At 45.8% G+C, this 23,653-nt stretch overlaps 2 protein-coding genes across 2 annotated transcripts in view; both read left to right on the top strand.

The window, feature by feature from the left end:
• Positions 1–4,055: 4,055 nt before the first annotated feature.
• On the top strand, positions 4,056–4,782 carry LOC138807003 (agouti-related protein). Its single transcript, XM_069992556.1, has 3 exons — positions 4,056–4,185; positions 4,326–4,411; positions 4,600–4,782. Exons 1-3 carry the CDS (start codon positions 4,056–4,058, stop codon positions 4,780–4,782), a joined length of 399 nt encoding a protein of 132 aa, XP_069848657.1.
• A 783-nt stretch (positions 4,783–5,565) lies between these two features.
• LOC138806998 (V-type proton ATPase subunit d 1) overlaps positions 5,566–23,653 on the top strand; it is a 42,791-nt gene continuing 24,703 nt past the window's right edge. Inside the window, exon 1 of the mRNA XM_069992546.1 lies at positions 5,566–5,796. Within this exon, the coding sequence (XP_069848647.1) occupies positions 5,667–5,796 (130 nt within the window). The 5' untranslated portion in view covers positions 5,566–5,666. The remainder of the gene's footprint in view (positions 5,797–23,653) is intronic.

Genomic DNA, 23,653 nt, shown 5'->3' with positions numbered 1-23,653 from the left:
CCCAGCTACCCAGAAGGCAGAGGTCAGAAAGTATCACAGGTCTGAGGCCATCCCAAACAAAAAGTTAGCAAGATCCCGCCTCAATCAATAAGCTGGGTGAGGTGGTACACCCATACTATTTGGAGGTAAAAAGGAGGATCAAAGTCTAGGCCAGCCCAGACAAAAATAGAGGACCTTATTTGAAAAATATCACAAAATGGCTGACAGTGTCGTTCAAGTGATATAGTGCTTGCCTAGCAAGAGTGAAGTCTCCCTTCAATCAAACATAAAGAGTTGTCTGTAAGGTAAGTGCAAAGCAGGCCCAGACAGGTATCCAGAAGTTTCACCTCAATTTACCTGAGGACTTTTCCAGTCTTTATGCAGTTCCTGCTCCCTACCTCTTCCACCAGAATCTCCAAGGATGGGAGTAGGTCATGAGAATTTATGGAAAGTGCCTCATGTACATTTGTTATTATTACCCTTCTTGAGCCTCAATTGACAACAGGCATAGTTGAATGTCTGGTACCTTCACCCTGTCCCACTCAAGAGAAGAGAAAGGCCTGAAGTGGGCTATTAGGCCTGGCCACTGCTTCTGGGAGAGAAGGGTCAATGAAAACTGCCAGACTGGCTTTGCTACCAGATCTGCTGTGTGACAGTTACCAAACTGTCAATTCTATTCTGGAGGGGGGCAGGTAGCAAAGGGGACTGACCCTTTGCCGAGTTGTTCTCATGGTTCCAGCTACTACTTCCTCTCAAGGGTTTTCTCTGATTCCTCAGTGTCCCCTAACCAGGCAGTAGACAGTGGTTTTCTTTTTTTTTTTTTTTTTTTTAATTTTTTTTATTGTAGAGATACTATACAGAGGGTTACAGTTACATGAGTGAGGTAATGAGTACACTTCCACTTCCTCTTGAACATTGTTACCCCCTCCATTGTTTTCCCCCTACCATCCCCTCCCTCCCTCCCTTCCCCAAGGTTCTTTTTTTTTTTTTTTTTTTTTTGATCGTGATTAAGTGATTACTTAATTTCCGGAAATTCACAGTATTGTGGAATAATGATGCTCATTTAAAGTCACAAGTTCATTCTAACTTTCCTGGAGCAAATTGTCTATCACAGTCTGTTATATATAACGGTGCTCATATGTTATATACCATATATGTGATCAGCAGCATGGGGATATTTAGTAGTGGTTCAACCAGATGAGTGGGAGTTCTTTGTTTCTTAAGTCCTGTTAGTTTTGTCATATCACCTAACATTTTGGATTCATCATCCACTTATCAGGGAGACCATGTACTGTTTGTCTCTTCGTTCTTGGCTTACCTCGCTCAACATGATTCCTTCTAGCTCCATCCATTTCCCTGCAAATGCCATTATTTTGTCATTTCTAATGGCTGCATAATATTCCATTGTGTATAGATACCACAATTTTTGGATCCATTCATCTGTGGTGGGGCATCTAGGTTGTTTCCATATCCTAGCTATTGCGAACAGTGCTGCAATAAACATGGAGGTGCACGTGTCCTTGTATATTGGTTCCTGTTGTTCAGGGTAGATGCCTAGAAGTGGTATGACTGGGTCGTAAGGGAGGTCAATCTTTAGCTTTCTAAGGACCCTCCAGACTGCTTTCCAAAGTGGTTGTATGAGTGTACATTCCCACCAGCAGTGTAATAGCGTTCCTCGTTCTCCACATCCCCTCCAGCATTTGTCGTTGGCTGATTTGTGGATGTGGGACATTCTGACTGGGGTAAGGTGGTATCTCAGGGTTGTCTTTATTTGCATTTCCTTCACCACCAGGGATGATGAACATTTCCTCATGTGTTTCTTTGCCATTTTTATTTCTTCATTTGAGAAGTCCCTCTTTAGTTCCCTTGCCCATTTAGTAATTGGTGTGTTGGGTTTGGGAGGGATTAGTTTCTTGAGTTCCCTGTATATACAGGATGTTAACCCCTTGTCTGATATATTGCTGGTAAATATTTTTTCCCAATTAGTTGGTTGTCTTTCTAGCTTGGTTGCGATAGCTTTATCTGTGCAGAAGCTTTTTATTTTAAGGTAGTCCCATTTGTCGAGTCTCTCTCCAATTTGTTGTGACCCTGGGACTCTGTTCAGGAAGTTCCTTCCTGTGCCTATTAGTTCAAGTGTCTCTCCTACTCTGTCCTGCAGTAGTTTCAGAGATTCAGGTTTAATGTTAAGGTCTTTAATCCATTTTGAGTTGATGTTGGTGCATGGTGATAGGCTGGGGTCCACTTTTAGTTTTCTGCATGTGGCTGCCCAGTTTTCCCAGCACCAGCGGTTGAAGAGGCTGTGTTTCTTCCATTGTATGTCTTTGGCTCCTTTGTCGAATATCAGCTGGCTGTAGGCCTGTGGATTTATTTCTGGATCTTCTATTCTGTTCCATTGGTCTTCGGGTCTGTTTTTGTGCCAGTACCATGCTGTCTTTGTTATTATAGCTCTGTAGTAGAGTTTGAAGTTCGGCATGGATAGCCCTCCCATATTGTCTTTATCCCCTAGAATTGTTTTGGCTATTCTAGGTCTTTTGTTGTTCCATATGAATTTTTGGACTGTTTTCTGTATTTCAGTGATGTACGTCATTGGGATTTTAATAGGAATTGCGTTGAATTTGTATATTAGTTTTGGAAGTATTACCATCTTTACTATATTAAGTCGGCCTATCCAGGAGCATGGGAGGTCTTTCCATTTCTAGACAGTGGTTTTCTAAAGACTGTCTCCTTGCCTACTTCAGGAGAACCCAATGCCAGCAGAGATCCAAAACAACACCAACTCCTAGCTACAGAAGAAGCTTGCCACAGGTCTCCTTCTGCAGAGTGCCTCAATGACTCCTGTATACAGACACCAATTGGTGCTGACTCCAGGAGAAATCTGTCAGATGGCAATCTGTTTCCACCTGCAGCTGAGAGGATTTCCTTAAGCATCTTCCCGGTCCAAATAGCCTGTGTGGACTTGGGCTATAAATCACAATGGCGGCTTCTTCCATTGTCCTTGAATGAGCCTTTGTGCTTTGGGGCCTCCAAGCTGATTCAGCCAGCATACTTTCCCCAGATGGGCCCCTGTGTGATAAAAATACCTCCAGAAGGGTGAAGGCATGGGCAGGTGGGGTCCTGTGTATGCTGCCATGTCTACAAACAAGGAGTTCTCACTGTGGCCTCGAGTTGATAAAACCCACGTGAGCAGAGGTCTAACAGCGCAGGGCGGAAGAGAGCAGCCATTAGCGCTAATGAGGCAGGCGGCCTGAAAGGCTTTTTACTCTGAAGCTGCTTACCCAAGTAGGGAACAGTCCGTTCTGCTCTCCTGGCTTCCAGGAACCCTAGGCAGAAAGGGGCTTGGGACAAATATAAAGGTGGGGGTCTTGGGGAAGCCTAGAGGGAAAAGGAGAGGAGACAGGGCCAGAGATCAGTTAGGAGAGCTAGGTTTAGCAAGGAGGGTTATCCCCACCTTTCTTCCTGTTAAGAAATCAAAGATTTGGCTCTTCACACCACCCCTACCCCAAAATAACCACTACCTGTCAGTCCCTTCAGTGCCCTTGACCCAAGTTCCAGGAAGCAAAGGAAATAACATGCCATGTAAAGGCTTCAGTGAGCATCTCCGGGGCCAGAAATTAAATTAAGCTCTCAGGTCCGCCTGCCTTATTATTGCTAATGGCTCCAGCCTGGCCCTATGTCCTGGTACCCAGGAGATTTTGGAAGGTGGGCACCCAATCTTGTTCCCAACCTTTGGTTCCTGGAAGCTTCATCCCAAATTGGAGGTAGGTGGACCTCTAGTAGAGCACCCCAAAAAAGGCTCAGGTTCCAGAGAGCAAAACTGAATTGTGCCACCGCCCTCTTGGAGGGCCCCCTCATGCTTTGGCTGCAGAGAGCAGTCACGTGCAGGTCCTTTATTAAACCCTGCTATATAAGCTGAGGGCACTGGTGGCCCAGAACTCCCTAGCAAGGACCAGCAAGCAGAGGTAAGTCCTCAGGTTGGATAGATTCTCCTGCTCTCTGGGGCCCTCTCTCTGGGCACCTAGAGGGTACTCCAAGGAAGAGGAGGGACTAAGTGGTGGGTTTTTCTACTGAGCCAGGCCATGCTGACTACAGTGCTGCTTAGCTGTGTCCTGCTGTTGGCACTGCCTGCCACCCAGGGTGCCCAGATGGGCTTGGCACCCCTGGAGGGCATCAGAAGGCCTGACCAGGCCCTCTTCCCAGAGTTTCCAGGTCAGTATGGGTGGAAGCAGGGCTGGGTGGGGCTGGACACTCACTGGCCACAAACCTGACTGCTTGGTGTAAGTCCTCATTCCTCCTTCCCAATTACATCTCTGAGAGGGCGGGACCTGTCCTTACATTCTCTGTCCCAGGCCTAGGTCTGCGTGCCCTGATGAAGAGGACACCTGCAGACCAAGCAGAAGATGCTTTGCTGCAGAAGGCAGAAGCTCTGGCAGAGGTAACAGCTCAGGCAAAGGGGTGAAGCTGCAGGCAGAGGGCATCTGTCCTAGGATCATCTCCTCTCCTCACCTCCTGACCACCTCTCCCCATGTTCCATTGCCATCTTTCATGGACTAGAGCAAGACAGGGCTCTGAACCTGTCTTGATAAGCCCTTGCCCATGTTCCTGCCTTACGAACCAATACAGGTGCTAGACCCAGAGAAACGCGAGTCACGTTCCCCACGTCGCTGCGTAAGGCTGCACGAGTCTTGCCTGGGACAGCAAGTACCATGCTGCGACCCATGTGCCACATGCTACTGCCGCTTCTTCAACGCCTTCTGCTACTGCCGCAAGCTGGGTACTGCCACGAACCCCTGCAGCCGCACCTAACCGGCCCTTGGCGCAGCATGGGGGAGAGGGGAGGGGAACGCGAATAAAGGCTGGGATCAATCCCAAAGCTGTGGTTATTTCCAGTGTGATCGTTTAAGGGGATTCATGGTAGGTGTGTGTGTGTGAGAGAGAGAGAGAGAGAGAGAGGGGGCGTTGTCAAGCCAAGAAACTACACACTCGCTTACGCCAAGGCCTGGGGTACCCCATCATCTGAGCCATATACACGCACACTTTCAGGGTCACTAGACACCTTTGGAGAAGCAGGAAATGTAAGCATCCGTGCTACAAAATGCGGAGACAACGGGGTGCACTGAGGGGCTTAGTTCCCAGTTGGCGAATAAAGCAGTAAGTTCCAGAGTCAGCTGGCCGCTAATTGTGACCTCCAGCAAAGCCCGCCCTTTCCTGGACCTCAGTCCCCGTCGGTGGCGAGGATGGGGGAGGGCGGAGGGCTGACTCGGCTTTCAAGCATAAGAAGCACCTCCAGTTCCATCTCTACCCTGCCGGTTCCTGCAGTGTCAGGGGCGCCTAACCCGAAGTTAGAGTTCCCGTTACATCCGGCGACCACGGGCGCCACCTCGCGCTTATCTTTGCGGATAACTCAGCAGCTTCCAGGCTGAGTAGCGAGAGGACGGCTCCCTGTCATTGCGCAGGCGCCAAAAGGCAGCCCCTCCCGTCTGCGCCACGCTTGCGTACTAAGACGCCTAGAAGCTCGGCGCCGCTCAGATTCCCCGCCCTATGGAGGTCACGTGAGGTGCGTGTGCGTCACCTGACGCACTTGACAGCCCGTTTCGGGCGCCGCGTCAGCTGATCTTGGAGTCGCGTTGCGTGCCGGCTGGTTTGGGTTCCTGGGTCCCGCCGCCCCCCACTCCCCCCGCGGTGCAGTCATGTCGTTCTTCCCGGAGCTTTACTTCAATGTGGACAATGGCTACTTGGAAGGACTAGTGCGCGGTCTGAAGGCCGGGGTGCTCAGCCAGGCGGACTACCTCAACCTGGTGCAGTGCGAGACGCTCGAGGGTGAGCCGCGCGCGCGGGCGGGGGCTTAGGGGCTTTTGAAGGCCAGAATGGAGGCCGACTTGGGCTGGGAAGCCGGAAGCTGGGGGGAGGTGGGGGGGGGCTGTTGAAGGGCCTGAGAGTCCTTTTGGGGAAAATGGTAACGGATGGCCGTTGTTGGGCCTGAGCCAGCCTAGACAGAAACAAGGCTTTAAGGACTGCAATGTTCATCTCTGCGAAGGCTGCCTCTTTCCACGTTGTACTAGTCCCGTAGTTTGGAAGAAGTGTGTGAGGGTCTCTACGGGGTGGCTGGACGGGTGTGAAGAACACAACAAACCTCATTACCCTGATGTAGGCAGGGAGTTGTTTCGTGCCACCAACGCTTAGAGAAGGTAAGCGGGGGGGGGGGGGGGGGGGGGAAAGCCTTCCCTCCTCTCCCAAGGCCTTTAGAATCATCTTGTCTTCGCTCTGAGCCTTCTTGGAAGGAATTGCTGAGTTGGTTTAATGAGGAGTTCCTTCCAACTCTATCACTGGCTGGGCAGTCTCCTGAAATGTCGAGAGAACATGTGAAAATTTAGATGTTCATAGACAAATATTTGGCCCAAACTCCTGTAATTTCAATAAAGGGGGACACACAGTTTCTTACACAAGAATCGAGAAAAGCAAGGCATTGTTTATCTTAGGTTGAGATCTGGAAGATCATGGTCTGAAGCCATCCTGTCAGAAAACATTCTCAAGACCCCATCTCCAAAATAAGCAGCAAGCAGCATTCAGCGAGCAAGCCTCCACCTAAGTTCAAAACTCAATATCGGGGTGGGGTCGGGGGGGGGGGCAGTAGAAGATTAGAGAGAAGCAGAGTTCCTCTTTCAGCACACAGCTCCAAAGCAACATTGACTTCCTCAGACACAGCTGTAATAGATACTAAATTAGAGATGTCCTTAATACCAGGTCTTCCAACCAAGTGATAGTGAACGGGAGAAATGTGAGTTCCGTTCTTGACACTCAAGTGCTTTCTTTGAGCAGGAGTATTCATTATAGTGGGAGGGGAAGATGATGAGAAGATGATTGACCTACTGGAGAAAATTTTCTCATAAGCTTTTGAGGTTAAAATGAGCTCAATCAGTTATTGCTTATCTTGCAAACTAGACAGTCTAGTAAAAACACTGTTAAAATATGGAACTTACCAAAGTTAAAATTCAGTAATTATGGATTTTATTATTTTAAAGTAAGCCTGCAAGAAAGTTGTTTGCCTTCTTTCTGTGAGTATAGGAGCCTGTCAGCAACCTGACGGAACTCATTTGAGAAGAAAAGAAACAGGCTGAAGCCACGTGCCAATGGCTCACACACACCTGTAATCCTAGCTACTGAGGAGGCTGAGAAATGAGGGTCACAGTTCAAAGCCAGTCTGGGCAGGAAATTTTGTGAGACTCCACCAAAATGCCAGAAGTAGAGCTGTGGCTCAAGTGTAGAGTGTTATCCTTGTGCAAAAAGGCTCAGGGATAGCTCCTAGGCCCTGAGTTCAAGCCCCAGGACCCACACAAAAACAAAAAACCAGAGAGGCTGCCTGGGGGAGGGCTTAAAATCCAGTAGGCACTTAATAAGAGTTTAGTGTACTAACTGGGACTTGAAGGAGAGATTTATTGCTTAAACCTAAAGGTGAATACCATTGATCATCAACTGACATTCAATAGGTTGTTTTTCTTTGGCTTTCCTTATTCTGTTGCTGTCTTGCCCTCCCTCCATAGAACTTCTAGGAGCACAAAGTTCCTATTTCTCCAGTTGACTTTCTATCATTTTTTTTTTTTTTTTTTTTGCCGGTCATGGGGCGTGAACTCTGGGCCTGGGCGCTGTCCCTCAGCTCTTCAGCTCAAGGATAGTGCTCTACCACTTGAGCCACAGCGCCACTTCCAGCTTTTTCTACTTATGTGGTGCTGAGGAATCGAACCCAGGGCCTCATGCATGCAAGGCAAGCGCTCTACCACTGAGCCACTTTCCCAGCCCCGACTTTCTATCATTTTACATAAAGATACTAGGCTAATCTTGCAGCACTGCTCAGCGTATGACCCCTTTCTCTTGTGAAACATCATCCAGACTTTTAGCTTGGCATTCAAGGATCCTCTGCTTTTTTTTTGGCCAGTCCTGGGGCTTGAACTCAGGGTCTGGGCACTGTCTCTGAGCTTCTTTTGCTCAAGGCTAGCAGTCTACCACTTGAGTCACAGCACCATTTCTGGCCTTTTCTGTTTATGTGGTACTGAGAAATTGAACCCATGGCTTTCATGCATGCTAAGCAAGCACTCTACCAGTAAGCCGCATTCCTAGCCCTCCTCTGCTCTTTTACACATAAACTTCTATATCATACAAACAGTCTCTCCACACCTGGTGCGTATATGACAACACACATGAACATGGAAGTAGCAGTTAGCATGCTCCTCATGGTCTGAAAACATTCACTTAGTCACATCTAGTAAACCCAGATTCAGCAGGCCTCCTTAGAAAGTAATACTCTTTACTGTCACTATGCCCTCATACCCAGTGCTAAGAAAGTAGAGCTTCCCCCATGGGTTTAGCCTATCCACTCTCCCCCCACCCCTCCCCGCGGTTGTGGGGCTTGAACTATGGGCCTGAGCTCTTCAGCCCAAGACAAGCACTCTACCGCTTTAGCCACAGCACCACTTCCAGTTTTTGGTTAATTGAAGATAAGAGATAAGAGTCTCATGGACTTTTCCTGCCTGGGCTGGCTTTGAACCTCGATCCTCAGATCTCAGTCTCCTGAGTAGGTAGGATTACAGGTGTGAGCCACCAGCACCTGGTGGTTTAGCCTGTTTTTAAACCAAGAACTTGGGTTCCCAGAAGATTTATGCCCCTAAACAAAGATACTCAAGAAGCTCAGGCAGGAAGACTGGAGGCCAAAATGGATTAAACAACAAGATCCCATCTTTTGAAAAAAAAAATGTACTCCTGTCCTCAGTATCTTGTCCCTTGGGACTCCTTTTGATCTTTCTTATGGCCTATTTGTGTTCATAGGCTGATTTCTCTGTCTAAAATGCTCTCCACACTCTTTGTCAGATCTCTGCATGGCTAATGCCTCATTCTTTGCACTCAGCTGAAATAGTTACCCTTCCTTGGAGGGTCTTAACCATGCCCTCAAAAAAAGATTCTATGTAACTTGTCTACTTTCTCTTGCACAGATATCACTCTTTATTATGTAAGGTATACTTATTTTTTACTTAATGACAACAAGAATAGGGACTAACACAATATAGTTTTGCTGATTACATTCAGCCATGTGATTCATATGTTTCTTCGAGGTCCCTTGTTTTCCTTTTCTTTCTCTCTCTCTCTCTCTCTCTCTCTTTTTATTTATTTATTTTTATTTTTATTTTTGGATCCGGTCGTGGGGCCTGAACTCTGGGCCTGGGCGCTGTCCCTCACCTCTTCAGCTCAAGGCTAGCCACTTGAGCCACAGCGCCACTTCTAGCTTTTTTCTTTTTGCTTATGTGGTGCTGAGGAATCGAACCCAGGGCCTCAGGCATGCAAGGCAAGCACTCTACCACTGGGCCACCTTCCCAGCCCCTCTCTCTCTTTTTTTAGTACTTAGGATTGAGGCACTTTTCCACTAAGTTACATCCCCAGCACTTTTTTGTTTTCCCTGTAAATTAGTAGTTAGATTTAGAGGCTTGATTAAATTCTGACTAGCTTCATATTTTATTTATTTGTCCATTGTGGGGCTTGGACTCAGGGCCGAGGCACTGTTCCTGAGCGTTTTTCACTCAAGGCTAGCACTCTGTCACTTTGAGCCATAGTGCCACTTACATTTTCTTGGTGGCTTATTGGAGATAGGCGTCTCATGGATTTTACTGCTCAGGCTACCTTTGAACTGTGATCCTCAGACCTTGGCCTCCTGAGTAGCTAGGATTACAGGCATGAGCCACTGGCACCTAGCTTTAGATTCATATTTTTAAAATATTTAATAGATATTGTTGAGCTGGGAATGTGGCTTAGTGGTAGTGTGCTTGCCTAGCATGCATGAAGCCTGAGTTTGATTTCTTTTACCACATAAACAGAACAAGCTGGAAGTGGTGCTGTGACTCAAATGGTAGAGTGCTAGCCTTGAGCTGAAGAAGCTCAAGGACAGTACCCAGGCCCTGAGTTCAAGCCCCAGGACTGGCAAAAAAACAAAAAGGTACTGTTTACACTCCCACAGGGAAACACGTAATACCTTGTTGTTTTCCTTTTTTTTATGATGTAATCACTGACATTAATTTACCAGAGCCATTATTCTGTTAGGGATTGCAAAATGGTGATCATGCTAGACTTTTTGTCACTTTGACAAATATCTGAGAAAAAGTTAAGAAGAAAAGATTTATTTTGGCTCACAGGTTTCACACTGATGGTCTGGAGTTGATTCTATTGACTGAAATGATATATTGAAGTCGCTTACACTTGTAATCCTAGCTAGTCAGGAGACTAAGATCTGAGGATCACAGTTAAAAGCCAGACTGGGCAGGAAAGTCTGTGAGACTCTTATCTCCAATAAATTACTCAGAAAAAGCTGGAAGTGGTACTGTGGCTACAGTAGTAGAATGCTAGCCTTGAGCAAAGGGAGCTCAGGGACTGTGTCCAGGCTCTGAGTTCAAGCCCCAGGACTGGTGCATGCACATATGTGCACAAACACACACATACACACACACACAGAAAATGACATATTGAGATATTACTTTTGTCCTAGGGATTCTCATTGCTCTATCCCTTGTTCTAGATTTTTCTGTATTGTTTTTCTTCTCACTTGAGTACTGGAATATACCAAAAACCATGCTGGATTACAAGCTATACTCAGCTGATGAGTACCAGTATGCCAGTTTCCTAATCTGGGGTGAGGCTAATCACAGTTGGGCAAGTCAGGACATTTCCTTCCTACGGCAAAGAAATATTAACATTTGAGAGGAGGAACCCTGTGATTTTCTCAGTTTCATTATGTAGTGGATGGTCTTGAGGATTGCTTTTCTGCCAGTGGGTTAGACACTTAGGTGCATGGTTGTAGCAATCACATGTATGATGTGCTGCAGTCTTTCAGAACACTTTTTTTTTTTTGTCGGTTGTGGGGCTTGAACTCTGGGCCTGGGCGCTGTCCCTCAGCTCTTCAGCTCAAGGCGAGCGCTCTACCACTTGAGCTACAGCGCCACTTCCGGTTTTCTGGTGGTTTATTGGAGATAGGAGTCTCACGGTCTCTCCTGCCCGTGCTGGCTTTGAACCTCGATCCTCAGATCTTAGCCTCCTGAATAGCTAGGATTACAGGCGTGAGCCACCAGTGCCCGGCTTTTCAGAACACTTTTATCCCTGTTTGCTTTCATTCACTTGTCTTCTATTCACATCTCTTTTTGCATTTCAATATTATTTCATAAGACAGGCCGCTTATGGGAAGAAGAAAGGGAAAATCCAGGCTTGGCTAGACCAATCGCCAGTCACAGGGAACAGAAGGTAGAAATGTTGATGGTGTCTTCCAGGAGTGGAAAGTCATTCAGCACCAATTGTTTGTGAAATGGCTTGGAATGCGATTGGAAAGTTACGTAGACACCAACTCTTGTAAGGTTGCAAAAGCCAATGTAGGCTTTGATGGTGTATGCCTGTAATCCCATCACTTGGGAGGAAGAACCAGGAGGATCCAGAATTCAGGACAGTTTGGGCTACATAGTGAGGCGCCCTGTCTTAAAGGGGGTGGGGTGGAGGTGGGGGAATAAAGCGAAAGGAAAGACTTTTTCCTGAATTCAGAACTTGGACTTAAAGTTGGAGATCAAGGTGGTAGTGGAGGTCACACTGGAAATAGAACAATCAGAAAGTTCTCATGGATAGGAGGCCAAATTCCTCAGGTACTGACTGGCTGGGAAAACTGTAGGGAAGTTTTAGAAAGAGGATTGAATAAGGAGGTTGATCAAGAATGAGGGTTTAAAAGGTTGTTATTCTTATATTTGGGTTAGGTAATTGTGTAGTAGACAATGAAATGATTTGGGCATGTAGGAGAAGGAACAGGTTGGAGAAGGAGAAATGAAGATGAGATTGAAGATCTGTGAACCTTCTGAGTAGAGATGAAGGTGTGTTGTCTGGGTTTGGGAAACATCTTACAGAAGTCAAAAATTCCAAAACAGACATAGAATCAAAAGAAAAGCCAAAGATTGATTCTCCTACCTCTCAGTAATGTTTTAGTTAAGTGCCGGTAGCTCACGCCTGTAATCCTAGCTACTCAGAAGGCTAAGATCTGAAGATCACAGTACAAAGCCAGCCCGAGCAGGAAAACCTATTAGATTCTTATCTCCAGTTAACCATCAGAAAACTGGAAATGGTGCTGTGGCTCAAGTGGTAGAGCACTTGCCTTGCACTGAAGAGCTAAGGGACAGCACCCAAGCTGAGTTCAAGCCCCACAACCCAATGGGGAGGAGGGAGGCCAATGCCAAGGCCTGAGAGGGGTGTAGCCCATAGAAGAACGTGAAAGGGAAGTGCGTGGTGAACCTCAAACATGCTTCGAAGAAGCTTTCAATTTGGTTTTCCCATGAGAAACCATGAGTAATCTTTTTAAAATACAATTCTATTGTTATTATTAAGGTATTATACAGAGGAGTTACCATTTCATAAGTCAGGTAATTGAATACATTTCTTTTCTTTTCTTTTCTTTTGACAGTCCTGGGGCTTGCATTAAGGGCCTGGGCACTGTCCCTGAGCTGCTTTTGCTCAAGGTTAGTACTCTACTACTTGAGAGCCACAGGACCACTTCTGGCTTTTTCTGCTTATGTGGTACTGAGGAGTGGAACCCAGGGCTTCATGCATGTTAGGCAAGCACTCTACCACTAAACCACATTCCCAGCCTTTTTTGTTTTTGTTTTGACAATGTCATCCCTTCCTTTTCTTTCCCCCAGTTTTCCCCTCCCATCCCTATCCACAAGTTACATTCAGTGAATAGCATGATTGCATTTCATGAGTCATCATAAGGAGAACAGAGGAAAGTGAGACTAGACACTAGCTGATGGCATTGATTGTAAATATGATATAGGGACATCTCAGCTCAGTCACTGGCTTTGTGACCTTGAATCAAGTCATTTATTCTTACCTATAAAGTGCTAGTGATAATAGAATCTTTCAGCTGAATGGCACACATCTGCACTCCTAATTATGCAGGAGGCTGAGATGGCTCATCACTTGAGCTCAGGACTTTGAGGCTAGCCTGCGCTAGTGAAAGCCTGGCTACTACCCTATCACCATCCCCAAAGAAAAGGAAGATAGGATCTCTTGGAGAGCCTGGCTGTTGGTAAAGAAAGTAGCTGGGGCTGGGAAGGTGGCTCAGTGGTAGAGCGCTTGTCTTGCATGCATGAGGCCCTGGGTTTGATTCCTCAGTACCATATAAACAGAAAAAGCTGGAAGTGGCGCTGTGGCTCAAGTGGTAGAGCGCTAGCCTTGAGCTGAAGAGCTGAGGGACAGCACCCAGGCCAAGTTCAGGCCCCAGGACCAGACCCCCTCCCCGCCCCCCCCCCCAAAAATAGCCAGTTGCTTCCACTGTGATCCTTCCCTTGTTTCACTCCCAGGAAGCAGATGCCATGGGTTGAGAATGCAAAGTACAAATAGATCATTCTGATTTTGCTTGGGGCAGGTGTGTCTGTGAACATCAGAATAACATTGAATGTATAGTAGGTACAGGGCACTTTGGGGATGGGATGGGAACATGTGGTAGGTGGCAATTATGGAAGTACAAATTTATTTTTGGGGTGACATGTTCTAAAATTGATTGTGGTGATGGCTGATACTGAAAACTTAGAATTGTACACTTTAAATTGCCTTAGCTTGATGGTGCATGCCTGTAATCTTAGCACTTGGGAGATTGGAGCAGGAATATTGTGAGTTTGAGGCCAGCCTGGACTACAGAGTATATATGGTCTTATGTGGAAATAGTTTGTATATTGTGTTTTGTTTGTCTAAGGAAACAATATTGAAATGCTGAAATTAGATAACCACAGTTTTCACATCTAGATGCCTTAGCTCAGTTCTAAATTCCTCAGAGTCAAATATGATCCAAAGAAAGGGATGCCATAGTCTTAACAATCTAATGATCACAGCAAGAGAAACATTCAGGGGCCACTGAAGAACACATTTACAGACCCCAGAGAGAGTTTATGCTTCAGAAGGAAGAAAATGAACACAGAAAAAAGCCGGAAGTGGCGCTGTGGCTCAAGTGGTAGAGAGCTAGCCTTGAGCTGAAGAACTGAGGGACAGCGCCCAGGCCCAGAGTTCAGGCCCCACGACTGGACCCCCCCCCCAAAAAAAAAAAAAAAAGAAAAAGAAAATGAACACAGATTTCTGAGCTGTCAGGATCTGGTCCTTATACAGGCTTGAAGTTTTCTCCTCAGTATTTAAAGGACTTATCTTCCAGCTTCCCTGGGAAATAGTATTACTGCATGAAAATCATGTCAGTACCTAATGTTCAAGGAACTGGCATGGATTATTGGTGATGACTCTGGCAGCCTGCTACATCTTGATAATTTTCCTCCAGCTTGCTGCTGCCCAGTAGGCTGAGATCCCCAGAATGTGAATAGAGAGGGAAGTTTGACATCTTGCTGCTATGAGCCGACAGGAACTTGATGTCTCCATAGATAAAGCAGAGAAGTATTGTGGAGGGGTTAGAAGATGATGTGATATACATAGAAATTTTCTCTGGGGCTGGAATCTGGTGGCTCAGGCCTATAATCCTAGATACTCAGGGGACTGAGCTCTTGGTGGTAGTTCAAAGCCAGCCTGGGAAGAAAAGTCTGTGAGACTTTTTTTTTTTTTGCGTGCGGTTGTGGGGCCTGAACTCTAGGCCTGGGCGCTGCCTCAGCTCTTCAGCTCAAGGCTAGCACTCTACCACTTGAGCCACAGCGCCACTTCCGGCTTTTTTTTCTTTTTGCTTATGTGGTGCTGAGGAATCGAGCCCAGGGCCTCATGCATGCAAGGCAAGCACTCTACCACTGAGCCACCTTCCTAGCCCCTCTGTGAGACTTTTATCTCCAATAAACTACCAAAAAAGCTGGAAGTGGAGCTGTGGCTCAAGAACTAGAGCGCTAGTCTTGAGTACAAAAGCTCAGGGACAGTGCCCAGGCCCCGAGTTCAAGTTCCCAGGACTAGCACAAGAAGTGAAAAAAATTGGGCTGGGCATGTGGCTTAGCAGTAGAGTGCTTGCCTAGCATGCATAAAGCCCACATAAACAGAAAAAGCTGGAAGTGGCACTGTGGCTCAAGTGGTAGAATGCTAGCCTTGAGCAAGAAGAAGCTCATGGACAGTGCTCATGCCCTGAGTTCAAGCACCAGGACTGGAGAAAAGAAAAGAAAAGAAAACGAAAGAGGGCTAGGAAGGTGGCTCAGTGGTAGAGTGCTTGTCTTGCATACATGAGGCCCTGGGTTTGATTCCTCAGCACCACATGAGCAGAAGACCCTGGAAGTGGCACTGTGGCTCAAGTGGTAGAGCGCTAGCCTTGAGCTGAAGAGCTGAGGGACAGTGCCCAGGCCCAGAGTTCAGGCCTCATGACTAACAGCCAAAAAAAAAAAAAAAAAGAAGAAAGAAAGAAAGAAAGAAATGAAATTTTTTTCTGAGGCTCTGAAGAGTTGATTCAGAAGGAGCTGGGCTAGAGGCAGGACATTTGCTGGTGGCTCTTTCAGCTCTTCAGGTGATAGAACATGGGCTGGACCAGGCAGGAATATGTAGGGAAATATGACAGGCTGGGTCAGAGGATGACACTTACCAGGTAGGGCCAATTCTAACTAGATATGAGGTGAAAAGTGCTGGAAGTCAGGATCCTGACTTCACGAAAGGCTAGCCTGGCAAATTGTAATCCTATCTACTCAGGAGGCTGAGGTCTGAGAATCATGTTCAGGTAGACAAGTCTGTGAGACTCTTACCCCCAATTAACCAGCAAAAAGCTAGAAGTGGAGCTGTGGCTCCAGTGATAGAGTACTAGCCTTGAGCAAAAATGCTCAGGGTCAGCTCCCAGGTTCTAAGTTCAAACCCTAGGACTGGCACACTCACACACAGATTGGATGGGTGTTTGAGCTATTTCTGTGGTGAAAGTTTTGGGCAGTAAATAGAGTGACAGAAGAGGAGATACTCTGAAGGAGGAGTCAAGTAGGCAGGTGGACATATGGGAAAGTAGCATTAAAGATATGAATCTGGAAGTCATCAGTGCAGTGGCTGATGGCAGTTAGACCTATGGTTGGCCATCTATTGGCTTACAACTGCCTTAGAAACCTATTGGTGCTCCAAGTTCTGGCATGTGGCTAGAGAACAGACTTAACTTCAGGCCAAGTGGATACAAGGATGATCTAACAAGGATGCTTGGCAGGGGTCCTAATTTAGCAAGCAGCATAGGGAGAATAACCTTCCTAAGTTCCTGTTGTGCCTTGTCCTGCATGAATAAGGGTTTTTGTCTGTATTATTTAATTCTAAAATAAAATTGACATAAAGGTTTGATGTAGATTCTCTGTCTTACATGTTTCTCATCCCCTTGCCAAAACACAACCTGTTTTATATTGCAACCTTATTTATATTATTTTATCTTATAGGTTAACACAAATAGCATGTACAGAGATGCTCATAGTAGCCTCATTGGTAATAACAAACTATTAGAACCAGTGGCATATCCACTGATATGATTATGATCTGGATAAGTAAGCCACAGTAACTAGCAAGTGCTCAAAAGTGTGATTTAGAAATATACCACTAGGGGCCTGGGAAGGTGGCTCAGTGGTAGAGCACTTGCCTTGTATGCATGAGGCCCTGGGTTCGACTCCTCAGCACTACATAAGCAACAAGAAAAAAGCCGGAAGTGGTGCTGTGGCTCAAGTGGTAGAGGGCTAGCCTTGAGCTGAAGAGCTAAGGGACAGCGCCCAGGCCCAGAGTTCAGGCCCCACGACCGGACCCTCTACCCCCCCCCCAAAAAAATATATATATACCACTAGGGGAAAGTTGCAAAGCATTATGTATAACATAGTTCCCTGTATGTATAAGAGTCCCACTATAGTATAATAGTAGATGACATGCACATGGAAATGTGTTTGGAAACATAAGCATCAAGTTTCATGGAGTAACAACTTTTTGTGGAAGGATTGGAAAAGGAAACATTTCAATATTTAACATATATTCTTTTATTGTTGGCGTGTATTAGAATGAATAATTATTACTTTCAATTGTGTGTGTGTGTGTGTGTGTGTGTGTGTATATACGTGTATATATGTATACTGTGGCTTAAATTCAGAGCCTCATGCCCTTGCTTAGCTTTTTTTTTTGATGTTGTTGGTCATGGTACTTGAACTCAGGCCTGAGTGCTGTCTCTGAACTTTCTTTGCTCAAGGCTAGCACTCTACCATTTGGAGCCACAGCACCACTTCTGATTTTCTGGTGGTTAATTGGAGATAAGAGTCTCAGGACTTTCCAGGCTAGGCTGGCTTTGAATTGTGATCCTCAGGTCTCAGCCTCCTGAGTAGCTGGATTTCGGGTATGAGCCACCAGTGTCCGGGTTGCCTAGTTTTTTAATTTAAGACTGGCACTCTACCACTTAAGCCATACTTCCATCTCTGTTATTGTGCTGGTTTTAGATTTATCTGCTTGGGCTAGTTTTGAACCTCTTAAGTAGTTAGGATTACAGATGTGAGCCATTGACACCCAACTTAAAATTTATTTATTATTATTATTATATTTTTATTTTTATTATTTTTATTTTTATTTTATTTTTGTCAGTTATGGTGCTTAAACTCTTGGCCTGGGCACTATTCCTGAGCTCTTCATCTCAAGGCAAGTACTCTATCACTTGAAGTAAAGCACCACCTGCAGTTTTCTGGTGGTTAATTGGAGATAAGAGTCTCAGCTGGCTTTGAACCTCAATCCTCAGCCCTCAACCTCCTGAGTAGCTAGGTGTATAGGCATGACCACCAGTGCATGGCTTATTTTTTATTGTTACTATAAAAATGATTCTCAGACATTGAGAAAGTGAACTAAGCAACTCCAGGACAGTAATGGAAGGGAGGAAATGAAAGAGAAAGAGGGAACAGCTGATACCAGGCAAATAAAAGAAATGTACATATCACCTGATTTGGAAGAAATAGTTTTATTGTTAAAGGTCATAGAGTTAGGGCTGGGAAGGTGGCATAGTGGTAGAGTGCTTGCCTGGCATGCATGAGGCCCTGGGTTCGATTCCTTAGCACCACATAAGCAGAAAAAGCTGGAAGTGGCGCTGTGGCTCAAGTGGTAGAGCGCTAGCCTTGAGCTGAAGAGTTGAGGGACAGTGCCCAGGCCCAGAGATCAGGTCCTATGACCAACATAAATAAATAAATAAATAAATTTATAAAAGGTCATAGAGGTCATAAGCTATGTAGATTAAGATAATGATGACTATCATTGTGAAGATTAAAAGGTGTTTGTGACTTTAGCTAAGTATAACTATGTCACAGTATTGTGAAATTTATGTAGTCAATTAATCTCAATAAAGAAATATTTGTAGGGGCTGGGAAGGTGGCTCAGTGGTAGAGTGCTTGCCTTGCATGCATGAGGCCCTGGGTTTGATTCCTCAGCACTACATAAGAAAAAAAGAAAAAAAGCCAGAAGTGACGCTGTGGCTCAAGTGGTAGAGCGCTAGCCTTGAGCTGAAGAGTTGAGAGACAGAGCCCAGGCCCAGAGTTCAGGCCTCATGACCGGACTTCCCCTCCCCCCGCCAAAAAAAGAAATATTTGTAAAAAAAACGATGCTCAGAGCGGTTACATTTAACGTAAATCAGGTAATGAGTACATTTCTTTTTTTCTTTTTTGGTTGGTTGTGCAGCTTCAACTCAAGGCCTGGGCTCTGTCCTGAGCTCTTTTGCTTAAGGCTAGTGCTCTACCACTTTGAGCCACTGCTCTACTTCTAGGCATTTCTTTTTGAAGAATGTCACCCCTTACTTTAAAACTACTAATAAGGATATTTGAAATAAGGAAAATTAGAATACATAAGCAGTCAAGGTAAGAATACACATTCAAGATGGGTCCTGGAGGCTCATGCCTGTAATCCTAGCTACTCAAGAGGCTGAGAGCTGAGGATTGAGGTTCAAAGCCAGCCTGGGCTGGAAAGTCCATGAGACTCTTATCTCCAATTAACCACCACAAAACTAGAAGCAGTGCCTTGGTCAAGTGGTAAAGCATTTGTCTTGATCTGAAAAGCTCAGGGACAGCACCCAGGCCCAGAGTTCAAGCTCTGTGACCCACCCAAAAAAAAAAAAAAAATTCCACTTTCAGCAGATTATCCAAACTGAGACCTGTGCTGTGTGAGTCCAGAGCATATTTCTTCCAGATTTTGTTTAATTTATTATAGGGCTGATCTGAGTCTTAAAGAGGTCCATTAAACTATACCTGAAGACTTAGGGAAGGTCCTTGGATACTTATGGGCCTAGACCAGGATAGACTCCTCCTTTGTATCCCAAGCTTGAGCTCCAGGGCCTCTGACCAGGTATGTATAGCTGTCCTTGGCAGGTCTCCTCTTGCCTGGGCATTTTTCTTTCTTTGCCTTTCCTTCTATCCCCACTCCTGTTTTCCTTTTTCACTGATTACATCTTGCACTGGTATATATTTTAACTAATTTAATCTAAGAAGCTATTTATGGTCAAGACAATAATGGTCTACATAGGAACAAATAACCCCTGTTCTTACAAGCTTTGCCCCAGGAGGTCACGTCAGAACTTGCTCTGGTGAATGCTAACACACTTTTTCAATTTACTCAGCAATTCCTTGAGCCTGGTTTCTGAAGTGGAGCCTATGTCTAAGCCTCTGTCTTGGATCTTTCAAGATGGTTTCAGAATCTAGACGAATGCCAGTTGTCCTGATCACTTGTAGAATATTTTCTGGGTAGCACAGAGGGAAATGTCTCAATACTATTTTAACATTTTGCTTAAAATCCATCTGATGGTTGGTTTGTCTATCTCCTCTGCATTTTTTTTTTTTTTTTTGCCAGTTCTGGAGCTTAACTTAGGGCCTGAGCTTCTTTTGCTAGCATTTTACCACTTGAACCACAACACCACTTCTGGCTTTTTCTGAGTAGTTTATTGGAGATAAGAGTCTCATGGACTTTCCTGCCAAGGCAGGTTTGGAACTGTGATCCTCAGATCTCAGCCTCCTGACTTGCTAGTATTACAGGAGTGAGCCACTAGTACTCAGCTTTGCAGGTGGGTTTGTTGTTGTTTTTTTAGATTCAGTAGCATAGCCCTAGCTGAAGTACATGTTCAGTAGATATTTATGTGGCTGAATTAGTGACAGGTCTCTATTTGGTACTAACATGGTATTAGGATTTGGACTATGGAGGAGAAACACTAAGGTCCTGAAGATGACACTGTCACAGGTTGTCCTGTGACAAGTTGAGTTATTAAACAGTTGCTTTTATGAGCTGCATGCCTAACAGTAAAGACAAAGCAATTGAAAATTAAAGGGCATTGGAGATCTGGGAGGGTGTGACTGGGCTAGAAAACAAGAGTAGAGCACTAAGGATGCCCAAGCTTCCCTCCGCCTCCTCTTAACTGGAGCTCTGACTGCACCAGTGTGAACAGACCAGTTTCTCATGCCAAGTTTATGCTCACAAGTCTCTGTTTTGGCTTTCCTATGTCCACCTCAAGACTAAATGTCTAGTCTTTCTGACACATTTCTTCACAACTCTTGATGTCTGTAGCCTCATGCCTTGCAGGGGTGATGCAGACCAGGAGGCTGAGGCATAATTAGAAGGATGTGTTGAGAGGTGAGTGGAGCTACACAGCACTCTTCCTGCTGGAGCTAGGCCCCCTCACTGCTGGATACCTTCCCTTTGGCCACAAGGGGGTGTGGGAGGATCACTCTGCTGCCAGAGAGCTTGGGAAAGGGGTATGTGGCTGGGCCTCTGAGTCTGCCTAGCTGTCCCTTAGGATTCTGTTCTGGGCTCTGTTTCCCTCACCCAAACCTGTTCAGGTAGGACTCATGGCTCAGTGTCTCCTGTCTGCCTGTCTCTTCCTGCTCTTACTTCCCTGTGTCCTAGCTTCCAGGGATCTGAAGGAGATCTGAGGACATTCCCTCATGCTTTCTGCCCTGGTGTCCTGTGCAGGATACTTCAGCTGTCCTCATTTACTCAAATTTTAATCATGCTGGCAGTTTTCAGAGTCAGAGCAGCAGCTACAACATAGTGTGCTAATATGAACCCAGGTGCCTTGGAGGCTCTAAATAGGAACTTGAGCTCTCCAGAGGTCAGAAACAACCATGCTTTTTAGGTCCCTAGAAGTGATCTTCCCCAAGCAATTCCCACCCTTGTCATGCCAGTCTGGTCATCCATGACACATGTACATCTACATGTGTGCAGGTGACTCTGGGAGAGGCTTAAATCTGGTACCCTTACTCCAAATTAACATTGTAGATCCTACAGTTGTCTTGATAATGAGGTGGTTATCAGGTTACTGACAATTTGGGTGCCTTTCTATTGGCTTTCCTGACCTTTGTTTCAAGTAATACTTGCTATAATGCATGTGTGTGTGTGTGTGTGTGTGTGTGTGTGTATGTGCGTGTGTGCATGTGCGCGCACTTGGACACACATACACACCCTTTTAAGAAACAGGAAAATCAAGGCATTTTTAGGTTAGGCTGATAGTGTATAGCCTAGACACTCGCTCTACTTATTGACTTGCAGCATCGTGTAGCTCACTCCAAAGGAGTGCTGGGGGTGGAGAGGAGAGCTGGACTGGACTGACCTTGTGTGACTGGTCTGTCTTGAAGACAGAAAGACTTGAGGGAAGAAAAAGGATGTTGGTAGAGTTAAATCAGACTAGATACTTGGCACTTCGTTTTTGGCTAGCTCTGGCCTTGCTCTCCACTCCCCCAATATTCAGGCAATAGTTTCAGACCTTGACCTTAGCTGAAGCTTCAAGTTTGCCTGAAAGATGAGCTTTCTCTCTGAGGAGTCATTGTGATATCCTTGCTACAGTGTAGCCATTGCTGCTTCCCCTACTCCTACTCTCAGGGCTGTAGCTCCAGGGCCTCCCCCTGAACCTTCCAGCAGTCCTACCAAGGCTGTTCCATAAATGTCCATGCTACTTGTCTAACCTGAGCTCCTGAGTGGCCTTCAGAGGTTTGGTTACAGGGAGTCACAGTGACCTGGGCTTGACTAGGCTAGAACAGGGGCAGCACTGGTCAGGTCTCTAAGGATAACATTACCCGAACTTCTTATTTTATTGGGTCTCAAGTAAGATCCAGGGGATTATTCATGGTCTCCTGACATCTGCCTTGGCCTTTCAGGTCTGATCACTGTACATTTTTTCGAAATTTCCTTCATTTATTTTTAAATGTTGTTTCCTCAAGGCTATGCCTCTGTGTACTCAGCCCCTGACTCAGTAATGGGTGGACAGTGGAAAGACATCCGGCTTCTGGGGTGCTTGTCAGTCCCTCAGGACTTTCCACAAAGAATGTAGCTTAGAGCTTAATGAGTTGGGAGTTGAGGAATTTAGGTGAACTTCAACTCATAATCTGCTGCACAGCACCTGAGGTTGCCCTCTGTATCATTTGTGTTACCATTCTTACTGTCAGCTCACTGGTTTTCTGTGTCTTCAATTCTTTTTTTTTTTTTTTTTTTTGGAGGGGGGAGTCAGTCGTGGGTCTTGAACTCTGTGCCTGGAAGCTGTCCCTAAGCTCTTCAGCTCAAGGTTAGTGCTCTACCATTTGAGCCATAGCGCCACTTCTGGTTTTCTGGTGGTTAATTGGAGATAAGAATCTCATGAACGTTCCTGCCAGGATTGGCTTTGAACTGTGATCGTCAGATCTCAGCCTTCTGAGTAGTTAGGAGTACAGGCGTGAGCCACCGGTGCCCCTCAATTCTTTAAGTTTCAAAATAGATCCCAGGTGCTCAGGCCTGGAGGAACTGAAGTCTTGGAATATTTTTCTAAAGGCCTAGTGTAGGCTCCATGCCTTCTACCTTCTATACAGTGGAACTAGGTTCTACTATGATGTTACTGTACAGGATCTATGCCTGATGCACAGTACCAACCATACTCAATATGGCATCTTACTACTGCCCTTACACATTTTACACTATGTCCTTGAGCTGGGGGAAGACTGAAAAAGGCAAGATGGGTTGAGGGGTTTGGGGGTGCTACTCAGAACCAGCCTAGATGGTTACTGCTTTGACCTTCCTGCCAGCTCCAAGCCTCTTGGCTCTGCTGGACATAGCATAGATTGACTCTGCCTTTGGCCTGGTCTGCTCTGTGCCATTTCTATAAGCTGAAGAGAATGTGGCTCTGTACTGAAAGCATATCCTCACAGCCTCAAATTAGGCTTTATCCCCTGAGTTCACTTACAGGGTCTAGATCAAAGCAAAATGAATCTTTCTTTCTTTTCTTCTTTGAGCTGAATTTAGGCACCATAGAATTGACTGGATGCTCTAGCCAGAATCCTAGCTTAGTTTGGTTTCACTGAGAACAGTAGCACATGGGGAACCCTAGAACTACCTTTCATCTACTTCTGTGCTAGTGTTAACTTTCCTTTGTGTCCTTCTTCCAGAGGTCTCTGCTTTTGGAACAGGCGCCCAGCATTAAGGATTGTTCAGGTTGTGTAGGTCAGCAGACTAGAGAATTAGACACGGACATGGGCCAGGTTTTGAGCATAGTTCACTGCTACAGCTGACCTTTTCTTGGCTGGCATCTGGCCAGACCATTTTACTTCTCTAACTCACACTCAGGCAAACTCACGACTTTGGAAAATGAAAAGTAGCCTTTTCTTCTTCATCTTCTTTTTTTTGTCGGTCGTGGGGCTTGAACTCTGGGCCTGGGAGCTGTCCCTCAGCTCTTCAGCTCAAGGCGAGCGCTCTACCACTTGAGCTACAGCGCCACTTCCGGTTTTCTGGT

The sequence above is a fragment of the Dipodomys merriami genome, unplaced genomic scaffold (genome assembly GCF_024711535.1).
Source record: "Dipodomys merriami isolate MVZ:Mamm:240054 unplaced genomic scaffold, mDipMer1.0.p SCAF_41, whole genome shotgun sequence".
In the NCBI taxonomy this organism is placed as follows: domain Eukaryota; kingdom Metazoa; phylum Chordata; class Mammalia; order Rodentia; family Heteromyidae; genus Dipodomys; species Dipodomys merriami.
The sequence above is the reverse complement of the archived record's forward strand: the minus strand, read 5'-3'. Positions and strand labels throughout refer to the sequence as shown.